At 44.3% G+C, this 13,546-nt stretch overlaps 1 protein-coding gene across 1 annotated transcript in view; it reads left to right on the top strand.

The window, feature by feature from the left end:
- Positions 1 to 2,417: 2,417 nt before the first annotated feature.
- The window catches only part of LOC115139961 (E1A-binding protein p400-like), a 29,009-nt gene continuing 17,880 nt past the window's right edge, over positions 2,418 to 13,546 (top strand). The window contains 23 exon segments of the mRNA XM_029677877.2: positions 2,418 to 2,573; positions 3,407 to 4,756; positions 4,884 to 4,991; positions 5,154 to 5,235; positions 5,498 to 5,611; positions 7,353 to 7,738; positions 7,838 to 7,925; positions 7,928 to 8,136; positions 8,321 to 8,506; positions 8,611 to 8,751; positions 8,858 to 8,936; positions 9,030 to 9,079; positions 9,185 to 9,239; positions 10,176 to 10,265; positions 10,423 to 10,536; positions 10,696 to 10,886; positions 11,088 to 11,265; positions 11,364 to 11,500; positions 11,752 to 11,921; positions 12,139 to 12,313; positions 12,566 to 12,702; positions 12,913 to 13,099; positions 13,302 to 13,471. Coding sequence (XP_029533737.2) covers positions 3,440 to 4,756; positions 4,884 to 4,991; positions 5,154 to 5,235; positions 5,498 to 5,611; positions 7,353 to 7,738; positions 7,838 to 7,925; positions 7,928 to 8,136; positions 8,321 to 8,506; positions 8,611 to 8,751; positions 8,858 to 8,936; positions 9,030 to 9,079; positions 9,185 to 9,239; positions 10,176 to 10,265; positions 10,423 to 10,536; positions 10,696 to 10,886; positions 11,088 to 11,265; positions 11,364 to 11,500; positions 11,752 to 11,921; positions 12,139 to 12,313; positions 12,566 to 12,702; positions 12,913 to 13,099; positions 13,302 to 13,471 — 4,364 coding nt within the window. The 5' untranslated portion in view covers positions 2,418 to 2,573; positions 3,407 to 3,439.

Here is a 13,546-nt window from a genome sequence, read left to right as displayed (position 1 = left end):
CACTCAATATTTTAAAGAAGCATGAGAGATACTCAATTGGCTATAGCTAGTTTTTTTTGAAGAACTTTAGAATAAGCACCCATAGAGGTACTAGAAAGCGCCTTTACTAAGAAACTCTCCCTCTATTCTCTGTTGATGTACAAAGAGGATCGTATTTTATTTAAAACTGTTGATTGGTTTAAATTCTTGTCAATCAACCTCGGTCCAGGGTCGTTCAGGTCCTTTGAAACGGAACTGCTTCCGGTTCTTCAAAGAATAGATTGAACCTTCTATAAGGGATCCTCGGGGCGGCCAACACTGACGTCACTCCATTGAAGTAGCAGGGCACACCAAGGCAGGGCACCCAAATGTGAAATCTTATGTTTGTTTGACTCTGATGATAAAGAAATAGAAAATATTCCTGTAAAGGACTGTGTTAAATATTTAGGAATACATCTGTCAAAAAACACTCAGTCAGACAACATTTGAATTTCTCTCCTAAAATTAAGAAAACCTAAAATATAGTTAATAATTGGCTACAAAGAGATCTTCCTATACTTGGGAGAGTACTTCTGTCCAAGGCAGAGGGACTGTCTCGTTTTGTGTACCCCTCATTATCTTTATGTGTAAATTCTGCTACTTGTAAAGAGATCAATAAGACCTTTCTTGACTTCATCTGGAAAAATAAGTCTCACAAAATAAAAAAGTCAGTCCTTTCTAATAAAAGAGCTGAAGGCGGTCTGGAAGTGTTGGATTTTGTTGACATAAATAATACTTTCAAGATCGACTGGTTGAAAAGATGTTTGATCGATACTAATTCAATATGGTATTTCATTCCAAATAATGTATTTAATAAGTTGGGAGGTCTTCAATATTTACTGAAATGTAATTATATTCCTGAAAGATTTCCTGCTAAATTGGCTAGGTTTCACCAACAAGCTTTAATGCCCTGGAAAAGATGTTTCATACACAATTCTTCCCCACATAAAGCTCTTTTGTGGAATAATTCAGACATAACTGTAAGGAATAAGTAATTGTTCTACCCCAGCTGGCATGAGAGCAATATTGACTTTGTTCTTGATGTTTTCAACAACAAAGGTAATGTTCTCACATATGAACAATTTATAACATTGAAAGAGTTTCCAATACCTTTCAGGGAGTTTATTTCTGTGATCAAAGCCGTTCCCAGTGGTCTAACTACACTAATGAAAACTCATCTTAGCTTTGGTAATGATTACAAAATGTATCCAGAACTCAGATTAGAAGGAGTGGGCTTACTTGAGAAATCTTGTTGTAATAAATATATAAGACAAATTCTTCATTCACACAACCAACTTACACCGAGAGGAACATTTTTCTGGAACATGCTTATTCCTGACATTGTCTGGAAAAATGCATGGTTAAGGCCTTACAAATATTGTATACCAAACAAAGTTAAGGCACTTTAAAATTTGACAAAAGATATATCCATGTAATTCTATGATATCCAAATTTGTGGATATTGATGATATCTGCATTTTCTGTGAAAAATAAGGTGAGAATCTGTCTCACTTGTTCTTTGAATGTAGATTTGTGTAAGAATTTTTGGAAAATCTTGCAAAATACTTATTTAACATTATGAACACTACTCATGTTTTTGACATGATAGATATAATTTGTTACTATTACAATGATAACAAGACCATTGAAATGATTGTGATTTGTGATTTAAAAAATTATTGTTGCCAAATACTTTATAGACAAACAAAAATTCTATACCAAAATTACACATTTCTTTGATTTAATTTAATTATCTTGCTAAGACATTATCCCTAGTAAATAACAACAAGAATAACATCTTCCTAAATCATTATAATTCGATTTTTGCACTAAAATGGTTTCCTTTTTAAAATTATTTCATTGATATTTTTTGTATGTTTGAGTATTTTCTTGTTAATGCCTGTGCTTTGTTTTGTTAGACATGTTTGAAGTAGGTTAGTAGTAAGTAAGTAGTAGTAAGTTGATTTTTGTATTATGAATAATATATATATTTTTTAATGTATTTAAAAAAAACGAAATTAGGGTACCCCAACAAGCGGCCCGCAGGCCAAATGCGGTTTTATTTGCCCCCAAGCTCCTAGTGATTTTAATTGTGGAAATCTGTTCCCAAGTATTTCCACACATAATAGAGAGACAGATGATGATATACAAATGTAAGCGCAGCTTTAAATATGATGTATGTTTGTGCTCCTTGCGGTCAATCTACAAAATTGTAATTGTGTTCCGCACCGACCAGCCGCTCAAGGAAAAAATCGTCCCTCGCTTGAATCTAGTTGATGATCCCTGGGTTGAGGTAAGAGTTAGGGTTAGTAAGTGTTATGGTAAATGTTAGTTTAAGGTTAGGGGTTAAGGTTTAGGGTCGCGACGTCCCAAGGATACCAGATAGCACGATCCTTGAAACATTTAAGGTGGCCACCGCCATGTTTCAGAATGAAATATGTCCAAAACATTACATGTAATATTTCCGTATAGCAGTATTTACATTTCATACATTTTTCTTTATTTTGAAATAATACTTTTTGGTTGATGACACTACAGCGTGAGTTGTATTTGCTGTAAGTAGCTAGTTCCGTCTATTTACCCATAGACTAAGATATTAGCTAGCGCGAGTTAGTAGCACGCTATCCGAGGGAAGGAGCGGAATATCGGCCTTACGCGTGCCAAGTATTTGGACATTTAGCTAGTTGACTCAAAAGCTTTTTGTAAGCAACGTAAATACACATTTCATTAATGCATGGTCAACGCTGCATAGTTGGCTAATATAATGCTCGACCGTAGCATTATAGTTAGCTGTATCACATCTGAGTTAGGACAAGGCCGTGCAAAAACATAAGCATAGTTTAGCTAGCTACTGTAGCTACAGCTCATTTGAAAATATAGGCAGCCTAATTGTTTATTATGCTGCTGGTTATGAAGGTGGTGTTAACTAGTTAGCTGCATAATATGAAATGGCTCGGCAGCTATTATTACCTAGCTAGCTAACGTTAGCGAGCTCAAATAGCATTGTTACATTGTCTTAAATTCTGCAAACAACATTGTTAGTAAGCTAGCTAGATGCTCAACTGCGTCTGTCAGTGGATGTCTTTCTTTATTTCTTTACCAAATAAAACACGTCAAATATAACTAGCTAGCTTGCATGATGGAACTCATTCATGAAAGGCTACCTTTGCCAAGCCATTCACTGATCTTTGCCATAGCTGTCAAAATGAAAAGTAATGTTACAGCGTCAAATAGCTACAGTTATTATGTACAGAATTATTCATGGTTGACATTGATACAAGAATATGTCAATGTTTGATTTAATGATACATATTTGGATAGTTTTGACCATTAAAATATGAAACCAATATTGGCTAAATGATTTGATGATAATGTCTACCCGCTGCAGGTATTGTTTCCCATAAAGTAACAGTGTTACGCAATGCACCATGGGAGTGGACAACAGCATATGCAACGGCAACTTCAGAGATCCAAGTCCATCACTGGATCTGAAGCAGAAGACCAGCAGCAGCAGACCATGGCAGTTACTCAACAGCAGGCAACAGCCAACCACCCACAATCACCTGTGACCACGTTTGCATCTGCAGCCAGCCCTTCAGCCCCCAAGTCACCCAACTACCAGATAATCATGAGCCGCAGCCCTGTCACAGGCCAGAACATGAACATCACCTTACAAAATGTCAGTCAAATGGTGACGGGCAACCAACAGATCACCCTCACCCCGCTCCCCCTCCAGAACCCAGGCTCTCCCGGCTTCCAGCACACAGCTCCGCAATGGAGGTTTGAGCATGCCCCGTCCTCCTATATCCAAGTCACCTCACCCCTGCCCCAATCCATGCAGCCCCAAAGTCCCACCCAGCACAACCCAGTACCCCTCCATCGACCTGGGGCACCCGGAGCAGGACTGAGTGTGTGTGGACAGAGCCCAACACGTTTTGTTGATACTGGCATGCTTGTGAGACAAATCAGTCTTGGCAGCCCATCTGGAAGTGGCCACTTTGTTTACCAAGAGGGGACAGGGTTGACACAGCTGGCTCCAACCACAGCTGGGCAAGTGCAGCTGCAACTGTCCTCCCCAGGGGCACCAGGCTCTGTGCGGGAACGCAGGTTGTCACAGCCCCATTTACAGACTGGAGGCACCATCCACCACCTTGGACCTCAGAGTCCTGTGGTCAGTGGCACTGCTCTGCCCACACTGGGGAGCCCAGGCCACATCACCACCTCCAACTTGCCACCTCAAATCAGCAGTATCATCCAGGGGCAGCTGGCGCGTCCCATGATATTTGAGAAGACTCTTGGTGTGGTAGCTGGAGTGGGGACAGCTGCCACAGCATCTTTCAATATGCCTTCCACCATTCCTCCTTCCAGCCCTTCCCTCACTAACCCTCCCCAAGGCATCCCCAATCCCCCCCTCACGCCTACCGGCATGAGCATGGGCTCCATCAAGAAACAGATACCCAAAAAGCTGGAGGAGATTGCACCTTCCAACCCAGAAGTGGCCCAGCTGAGGAAGCAGTGTCTGGAGCACCACACTAAGAAGATGGAGGGTCTGAAGGAGGTCTTCAAAGACTACCTGATTGAGCTGTTCTTCCTCCAGCACCTCCAGGGGAACATGATGGACTATTTGGCTTTCAAGAAGAAGCCCTGCGTCCCGCTTTTCACTTACCTGAGGCAGAACGACCTGGACCTTGAGGAGGAATCGGAAGAGGAGGAGCAGTCAGAGGTCATCAATGACGAGGTACCGTTACAGAATTGATTGATATCTTGTTGTATTGTGTCTTAAAGTCCTATATTCAGAACCCCTTGACTTGTTATCCTGTGTTTAGGCTACATGAGTCTAGTTCAAATCTCTGTGCCACTCCCAGGTCAAGGTTGTCACTGGAAAGGATGGACAGGCGGGGACACCAGTTGCCATAGCTACACAGCTTCCACCCAATGTTTCAGCAGCATTCTCTTCCCAGCAGCAGTTCCAGGTGAAGAACGGTGATGGGGCACCAAGTGACTGCAACCTCTATAACCAGAGCGGATGGAAGGGATTTATCGTTGTTTTAAATGTTTCCTTTTTTATCTCTTGGAAGACCATTTTTGATCTCTTGTATCCAAGCTCTTGTTAAACCTTGGATATGTCTCCTCAGGTCCACCTGGGAGCATCAGGCAGCATGACAAACCCAGGGGACATGGAAGCCTTTAAGAGGCAACAGGCAATGGCACACGCAGGTAGGGCAAGGACAGCACACTCCCGTGGCCTTTTTGTTGGTTTGTTTCCTCCCCCTTTTCGTTCTTTTTGTTGTTGTTTTTTGTTTTGTTTTCTTACCTCAAATTGCTTCTGCTTTTAGATATTTGGCATCTTCTACTAGCGCTGTGTGTAGAAGTCTTAACCCGAGGAAGGAGAGGTGGTCTGTATGGTGTACAGAAAGTAATTGCTGTTTGCCGAGTGTCTTTTTCTCGTTATGAGGGTATTGTGTGTTTTAAATCCCAGATCAGGCTAAGAGGTCCCGGATTGAAGTTGGTCGCCATAGAATGATTTTCCAGCATCCTGGTGTTTTAGGATCACCTGGCGTTCCACTCCAGCAGCTTATGCCGACAGCGCAAGGTAGGAGTGCTACTACCAGGCCGTTATGTGTTCTGTTCAATGCTGCTGGACGTGTCATCAATCCTATGAGACAAACTGAATTCCAACAGCGTCCCATTGTCTCCAACGAAACCTCAAAGCAGCATCAACAAAGCGATCTTCATCCATCCGCTGGACAGACACCCCAGGAAGTTCAGGCATAGCTCTCCCAGCACTCTCTCTCTCTCTAGAACAAGGGATAAAATGGGGAAGAAGAAAAAAACAAGTCTGAAGAAAGGAGTAGCCTCACTGGGAAGATGCCATGTCTTATGATTTGACTTTTATGTTTTATTGATCATCCGTCTCCATCCGTTTCTATTGTCAAATGTGTTCTTCTCGAGCGTCTGTTTGGACGGACTTTCCTGTGCCGTTGGAGCTTTGGCTAATTCGCAAGCGGATCACGGAAAGTAAGAAAGGAGGAACCCTGGGAAAAAACAAAATGTATATTTCCAGTGGGGCATGTTTGCTCATTCGGTGATTGCTTTTTTGTTCTTCCTTTTTTATACTCATCATTCTCATCCCTCTGTCTCCTGCACCCCCCTCCCTCTCCGTTGTCCGTCATTGCATTGTCAATATGGATTCACAATGCATTTCCATACTAAATTCAGTTATCAGTCATCAAGAGCATCCGTTGTTTCCTTTTCTTGTTCCATCATGCTCATCCTTTGTTGGTTTCCCCCATCTGTTTCCATGGCATACCGTTCTGACTTGGCCTCTTTCCCCCAGTTGTAGTAGGAAGGAGGGGAGCCGTGTGGAGGAAGCTTGATGCAGTCATGACATGTCACAGGTTGGCGTGGTGTATGTCAGGGCCAGGTGTTGATGTGGTCTAGGGGATGATGTGAGTGATGGTCAGGGAGGTAAGACAGGTGCTGCTCAGTCTGTGTGCACAGCTCCGCTCAGCCCTGCTGTCTGCAAGATCACATGTGTGTCCTCCTGCTCACTCCTTTGCTTTGCTTTGCTATGGTCTGTGACCACAAAACTAGAGGCAAGTATTTGCCAGCATTACAGCTAGGCATGACATTGCTTCATGCATGCTGAACATATGGTGTTTTTGTGATGGTGCTTGCTCAATTAATTTTATTTTATCTTCCCCTCTGTTTTATATTTTCAATATTTTCTGTTTCATTTGATTTTGAACCTTTTCTTCTCAGTCCCTCTGCTGAAACTGTTTATGCATGATTAGTTCTGCTGTTTTAATCACATTCTCTTCTCTTAACATTTTAAAGATAATGTTTTTATTTTTGCATTAACAAAAGTAGTATTTTATTTGAAGGACATGTAGATGATCACATTGATTTGTTTCTTCTGTAACCATTGTTCTTTATAATTTTCATGAATGTTCTCTCTTCGTCAACAGTAAGAAATACACTGCTGTTGACTCATAGTACATCCAATTGAGACGTTCTGGGTCGCTGGTACCATAGATGGAGCAGTAAACACTATCGTTTTAGAATCAGATGATCACGTTCAGTCAGTACTGAAATGTATTGGCTTAAGAATGAGGCACAAAATGCCCTTTGGCCTGAGTACTGCTCAGTCCCCCTTTAGTGCTCACCTGAATCTCAGTCCAGTGCAGAGTGTAGTGTTTTTAACAGGCCATTATTTGAGAGAGAGCAGGATTGGTATGGACAGAGAAACAGTAACTCACAGCCACACCTTGTTATTCTTTCCCTCTCTCTGCTCCTTTCCTTGTTTTCCCTATGACTTGGTTACTGTGCACCAGGCGGGATGCCCCCCAACCCACAGTCAGTTCAGATCCCCGGGCAGAAGCAGAACCAGCCGCTCTATGACCCGTCTAAAGGGCCTCCGGTGCAGAACGCTGCCAGCCTGCACACCCCTCCCCCCCAGCTGCCAGGTCGCCTCCCACAGGGCGCCCTCCCCATGGCAGGCCTGCCCATGGCTCTCTCTCAGCAGTCACAGCTGTTGGAGAGCTCAGCCCAGGCCGCCAACCTGCTTCAGGCCCAGGTGAAAGTGCAGGGGGCCGGCCCCATCATGGCTCCAGTAAACCACCACACACAGCTCCAGCAGCAGATGCAGTCTGGCCTTCACCTCCAGATGCAGGCTCAGCAGCTACAGCAGCCTCAGCCCATGCTGCAGCCAGGACAGGCGGTGAGTCCAAAGGATAACTTCCAAACATTGCATGTTTTTGGTTTTGATCATCGGTTTGTAGATCAACGGTTTGCCTTCTCTCTCTCCTCCCTTGATCAGACTGTGGCTCTTGCTCGTCCTGGAGCAGAGTCCAACCAACCTGGCCAAAGAATGATGATCAACTCCCTGTCTAACCCCTCCATGTCTCCTGCCCCCTCAATGTTCCCAACTCACTCCCCTCCCCCCACACCATTAGTCCCCTCCGCCATCCCGGGTCCAACATCACCCCTGCCACACAGTCCAAACTGGCCGGGCCCAACAGCACTTCCACTATCAAAATGGGTGGCTTTGTTCAGGGCTCAGGTATGCAGTCATCAGAAGGGAGCTCACAGGACAAACAAGCTGAGCAGACCAAACTGGTGAGGAGTTGGTTCAGAAAAACCTATGACTCTGCAAGAGCTTTTGTGTTCAGACTGTGTTTCATACTCTTTCAGGTGCTTTTGTGTTCAGACTGCATTTCATACTGTTCAGGTGCTTTTATGTTCAGACTGATCAGGTGCTTCAGTGTTCAGACTGCTCATGATGTGACCTCTGACCCCCCAGGAGTGCCAGGTGCACCAGCGTATCTCTGAGCTGAGGAAAGAGGGCCAGTGGTCAGCCAGCAGGCTGCCCAAGCTCATGGAGTCCTCTCGGCCCAAGTCCCACTGGGACTACCTACTGGAGGAGATGCAGTGGATGGCAGCTGACTTTGCCCAGGAGAGGAGGTGGAAGATGGCTGCTGCCAAGAAGGTATGATGCCATAGTCCTCTTGGTGTACTGTTACTGCAGTACTGTCGTTGTTAAGATTTCAGTACACGATCATAACTGCATATGACATATTCCCCATTCCCCAGCTGGTTCGCACCTGTTCCCGTTACCATGACGAGCAGAAGAAAATGGAAGCGAAGTTCAAGAAAGAGGAAGAACTGAGGCTTCGTCACATTGCTAGCACCATCGCTAGAGAGGTGGAGTTCTTCTGGTCCAACATTGAGCAGGTGAGTTTCTCTTGATGTGAACTGTTCCATTGTTGTCCTTATTAATTTCAAGAGTGTGATCCACTCTGTCCATCCTAATTAATTTGTTCCATTTGGTTTCTCTCAGGTTGTGGAAATAAAACTACAGTTTGAGATTTATGAGAAGAGACTGAAAATGCTCAGCCTGCAGAGAGCATCGAGTAAGGGTGAGAGTTTATTTAAGAGCCTTTTGAAATGGTTTTACTACAAGCTAACTTTCATATATCTATTGAATATATTGGTTGTTCCTTGTGTCACAGGACAAGATGTTAAACCTACTCAGTCGACAGCAGATAAAGCTGAAAAAGACGTAGGTGCTGCATTGACTTCCTGGCTCTTGTCCAAATTATCCAGACATAATCTAATATTTTTTGGGGGTGGTATGACACTTATTTAAAATGTATCTTATTCACAGGAACCCACTATGTCATCAAGGAAGCGAAAGTCCAGCACTTCATTGGCTGAAGAAGGTATGTGTCAAAAATATACTGAACAAAAATATAAACCCAACATGTAAAGTGTTAGTCACATGTTTCATGAGCTGAAATAAAAGATCCCAGAAATTGTCCATATGCACAAAAAGTTTATTCTCTCAAATGTGTTTACATCCCTGTTTGTGAGCAATTCTCCATTGCCAAAATAATCCTTCCACCTGACAGGTGTGGCATATCAAGGAGCTGATTAAACAGCATGATCATTACATAGGTGCACCTTGTGCTGGGGACAATAAAAGGCCACTCTAAAATGTGCAGTTTTGTCACACAACACAATGCCACAGATGTGTCAAGTTTTGAGTGAGTGTGCAATTGGCATGCTGACTGCAGGAATGTCCAACATAGCTGTTACCAGAGAATAGAATGTTAATTTCTCTACCATAAGCCGCCTCCAACGTTGTTTTAGAGAATTTGGCAGTATGTCCAACTGGCTTCACAACCGCAGACCACGTGTAACCACGCCAGCCCAGGACCTCCACATCCGGCTTCTTCACCTGCGGGATCGTCTGAGACCAGCCACCCAGACAGTTGATGAAACTGAGGAGTATTTATGTCTGTAATAAAGCCCTTTTGTGGGGAAAAACTAATTCTGATTGGCTGGGCCTGGCTCCCAGTGAGTGAGCCTGGCTCCCAAGTGGGTGCGCCTGTCCAGTCATACAAAATTCATAGATTAGGGCCTAATGAATTTATTTCAATTGACTGATCAAATCAAATCAAATTTTTTGATTTCCTTATATGAACTGTAACTCAGAAAGATCGTTGAAATTGTTTCATTTATATTTGTGTTCAGTATAGATGTCATTTTGTTTAGGCTTTGAGCAGGTGGGTGCCAACAGGTGCCCTCTTTCATTGAACAGTTGTTTGAGCACAAGTTATCCTGTAACTTGTCTATGGCTGTGTTCTCTCTTACAGTTCAGGATGAGGAGAGCACCATAGAGGAGCAGGAAGCGATGGAGGTGACAGCTGATCAGAGGGCAGAGTTGGCCGATCTGGCTAAAGATGGTCAGCATGACACACCTTTTTCTCACCAGAACCAGTGATGGATTTAGCCCGATGACCTTTATTTAATGGTGTTTTCTTTAAAACATGTCATGTTTATAAGTGCCCCTTGGGTTTTGTCTATGCTGAGCCTTTCCTCTCTGTCTTGTACCGTTCTCAGCTGAGATGCCTCTGGATGCGTTGGTGAAACAGTATGCTGGTGCCTTCACTGACAACTTTGACTGGCCCCAGCCTGCCTCACCGAGTGATGAGGAGGACCGGGAGGAGACTGAAGGTACACTTAACCTCTACATGTAACTCCATCTCTGTGTACCCGTCTTGCTCGGTGCCGTGTGATTGTTGATATGCCAAGATGATTAGTTTCAAAGCAAAAGGATTTGTGGACGGGTGATATTCTCTCTGTAGTGCTGATGTGGTTATTGTTCCATCTCAGAGATGGAGTCCTCTCTGGACAGCCCCCACGAGGCTGTAGTGATAGACTCTCTGCTCAGTGTGGACCAGTATCGAGGTTCTGACAAGGCCTGCCCCCCTGGTGCTGACGGGAAGCCTAAGAAGGACATAGCAGAGGTGGCAGCCGCCACAGAACTCATCCTACCCAAGGGCAGTGCCAGGACCACCTCTTCTGTGAGTCCTCACATCTCAGCCTCACACTGACCCAGTGGTTCACTGTTGGGTGTCATATAACCAGTTTGAGAATGAGAGGAATTTGGAAAGATTAATTAAATAACAAAATTGCTTATAAACTTAATCTACAGTTAAGAGGACAGTTAGTGGGTTACTATGTACAAACAGGGAATCATTATGACCCTTTGCTATGTATCTCAGGTCCGCAGCCAGGCTCCTTTCCTGCTGCACGGATCACTGCGTGAGTACCAGCAGATCGGAGTGGACTGGCTAGCCAGCCTCCACAAGAAACACCTCAACGGCATCCTAGCAGACGAGACTGCACTGGGCAAGACCGTGCAGATTGTGGCCTACCTGGCCCATCTGGCCTGTCAAGAGGGTAATCTAACCTAATGCTGAAATAGGTTATTCAATGCTTCTTTTATGTTTCTGTATGTAACCATGTATGTAGACTTATTTGAATTTTTTTAAATGTAGGTATCTGGGGCCCCCACCTAGTTGTGGTGAGGACGTGTAAGATGCTGAGCTGGGAGATGGAGTTTAAACGCTGGTGTCCTGGCCTCAAGATCCTCCTCTACCTTGGCAACAGACATGAATGCAGAGCAAAGAGAAGGGTAACTACTAATGATCTGTTTCAATAGGACCTTTTTCAATAGACAGACCCATGAGATTGAGTCCATTCCAGCAGAGAGACTTTGGGCAGGACAGCAGCACCAAATGTGACACAGTAAACCATGGACACTTTTCATGAATACAGTGCCATAAAGATGTAAATTTCTTCTCTTTTTGTCTTATTTCAAATGCCCTTGTATACCCGTTTGTATTTGTCTGTCCGTAACTTGTCGTATTGTTGATGTGTCTCCAGTGGTGGGCGGAGGCCAATAGCTTCCATGTGTGTGTGACGTCCTACAAGCTGCTGCTGAAGGACCAGAGCCACTTCCTGAGAAGGAGGTGGAAACACCTGGTCCTGGATGAGGTGCAGCTCATTAAGAACATGTCTGAGAAACACTGGGAAACCATCTTTGCTCTCAAGAGGTGAACAACTCTTATTTTAGATTAGCTCTGTGGTTACACCCAATCACAGACTGGTCTGCCAAGGGCTTTTCGGTGACCGCTTAGTTAGCATGAAATGAAGGCTAAACTCTGAAATGTGTTATTTTTTTACCTTGTGGTTTTCCATGCATTTTAAATTGTTCGCGACTAAGAGAAACAACTAAAACTAATGATGTGTTGTTGTGGTTTGTGTTTCCAGTCAGCAGAGGATCCTCCTGATCAACACTCCACTACACAACACACTGAAGGAGCTGTGGACCATGATCCACTTCCTCCTGCCAGGCATCACCAGACCCTACACAGACTTCCCTGTCAAGCCAGGCACAGACCAGAACCAGGACTACTGCCACAAACTGGTCATTCGCCTACACAGGGTCAGTAGGGGTACAACCAAACGCTCATCTTTCTAATCCTTTGTGTTTAGAGGTTGTCAGTAGTCACTGATATCATGGATCTCGATGGCAGTTTAGTTGTGGTGTGAAGTTGTTTATCATTCCTAATGTGTGTGTTTCATCATTAAAGAAGACATCTTGCTTAACATTGGTGGTCAGTATGATTCCCATTTACCAGGGCATAGCTGTTCATACCTAGTTACCAATTGATCTGGCATCCTTTCTCCTCTCCAGATGATCCAACCCTTCATTCTGAGGCGCTGTAAGAGGGACGTGGAGAAGCAGCTCCCTAAGAAGTATGAACACATCCTCAAGTGTCGCCTGTCCAGCAGACAGAGGAGCATGTATGAAGATATCCTCACTCAGCCAGGGTGAGTCGGGCCTCCAGACACCACAGTTCCTCAGCCTAATGTATGGACAACCTGATTGCATTTTGTCCTATTCTTGTAGACTGAATATTTGAGCACAGGTTCAACGGTAGAAATGCATGATGATTCTTTGATTATTAACAGAGCATGGTTGCACAGATGTTAAATTCACTTGCCCTGTTTCTGAATGTCTTGTCCTCTGTCTGCCCCTAGAGCTCAGGAGGCGTTGAAGCCGGGTCATTTTGTGAGTGTACTGCAGGTGCTGCTGCAGCTGCAGAGGATCTGTAACCACCCAGACCTGGTAAACATCAGGGAGATCAGCAGCTCCTACGTATGTTCGTCTCTGGAGTACAACACCCCTTCCCTGGTGCTGGGAGCCCTGCAGGAGGACCAACGCACGGTAGGACTAGGAGGGTGCCAGTACCACACAGCTAAAAACTCCTGAGGGTTTTTATTCCGATTATTTTATTTCATTAGTACTGCTCACCTGAATGACGTACAATGAAATTGATTAGATTGATTTTGATTTATCTCTAGGTCTTTATCTGACAACTTGGTCTCCACCTACATTCAGAACACGCTTTCCTTTTGTCCTTTTCTAGAGCTTGGACCTGTCCCTGTTTGACCTGATCAGTAATGAGAACAGACTGACGCGCTACGAGACAGAGGAGGTTCTACCCAAACTCAAAGTCACCCGTCAGCTGATCGAGGAGCTCCACAGAACCCCGGATCCACCGGCCAGGCCCAAGCCCTGCAAGATCAAACCCATGAGGTCTGTGCGCTGCCTTTCACATCACATGGAAACCATAATACACACCACATGACATGGATGATTACATTCTGTTTC

Source organism: Oncorhynchus nerka, linkage group LG13 (assembly GCF_034236695.1).
Source record: "Oncorhynchus nerka isolate Pitt River linkage group LG13, Oner_Uvic_2.0, whole genome shotgun sequence".
NCBI lineage: Eukaryota > Metazoa > Chordata > Actinopteri > Salmoniformes > Salmonidae > Oncorhynchus > Oncorhynchus nerka.
The sequence above is the reverse complement of the archived record's forward strand: the minus strand, read 5'-3'. Positions and strand labels throughout refer to the sequence as shown.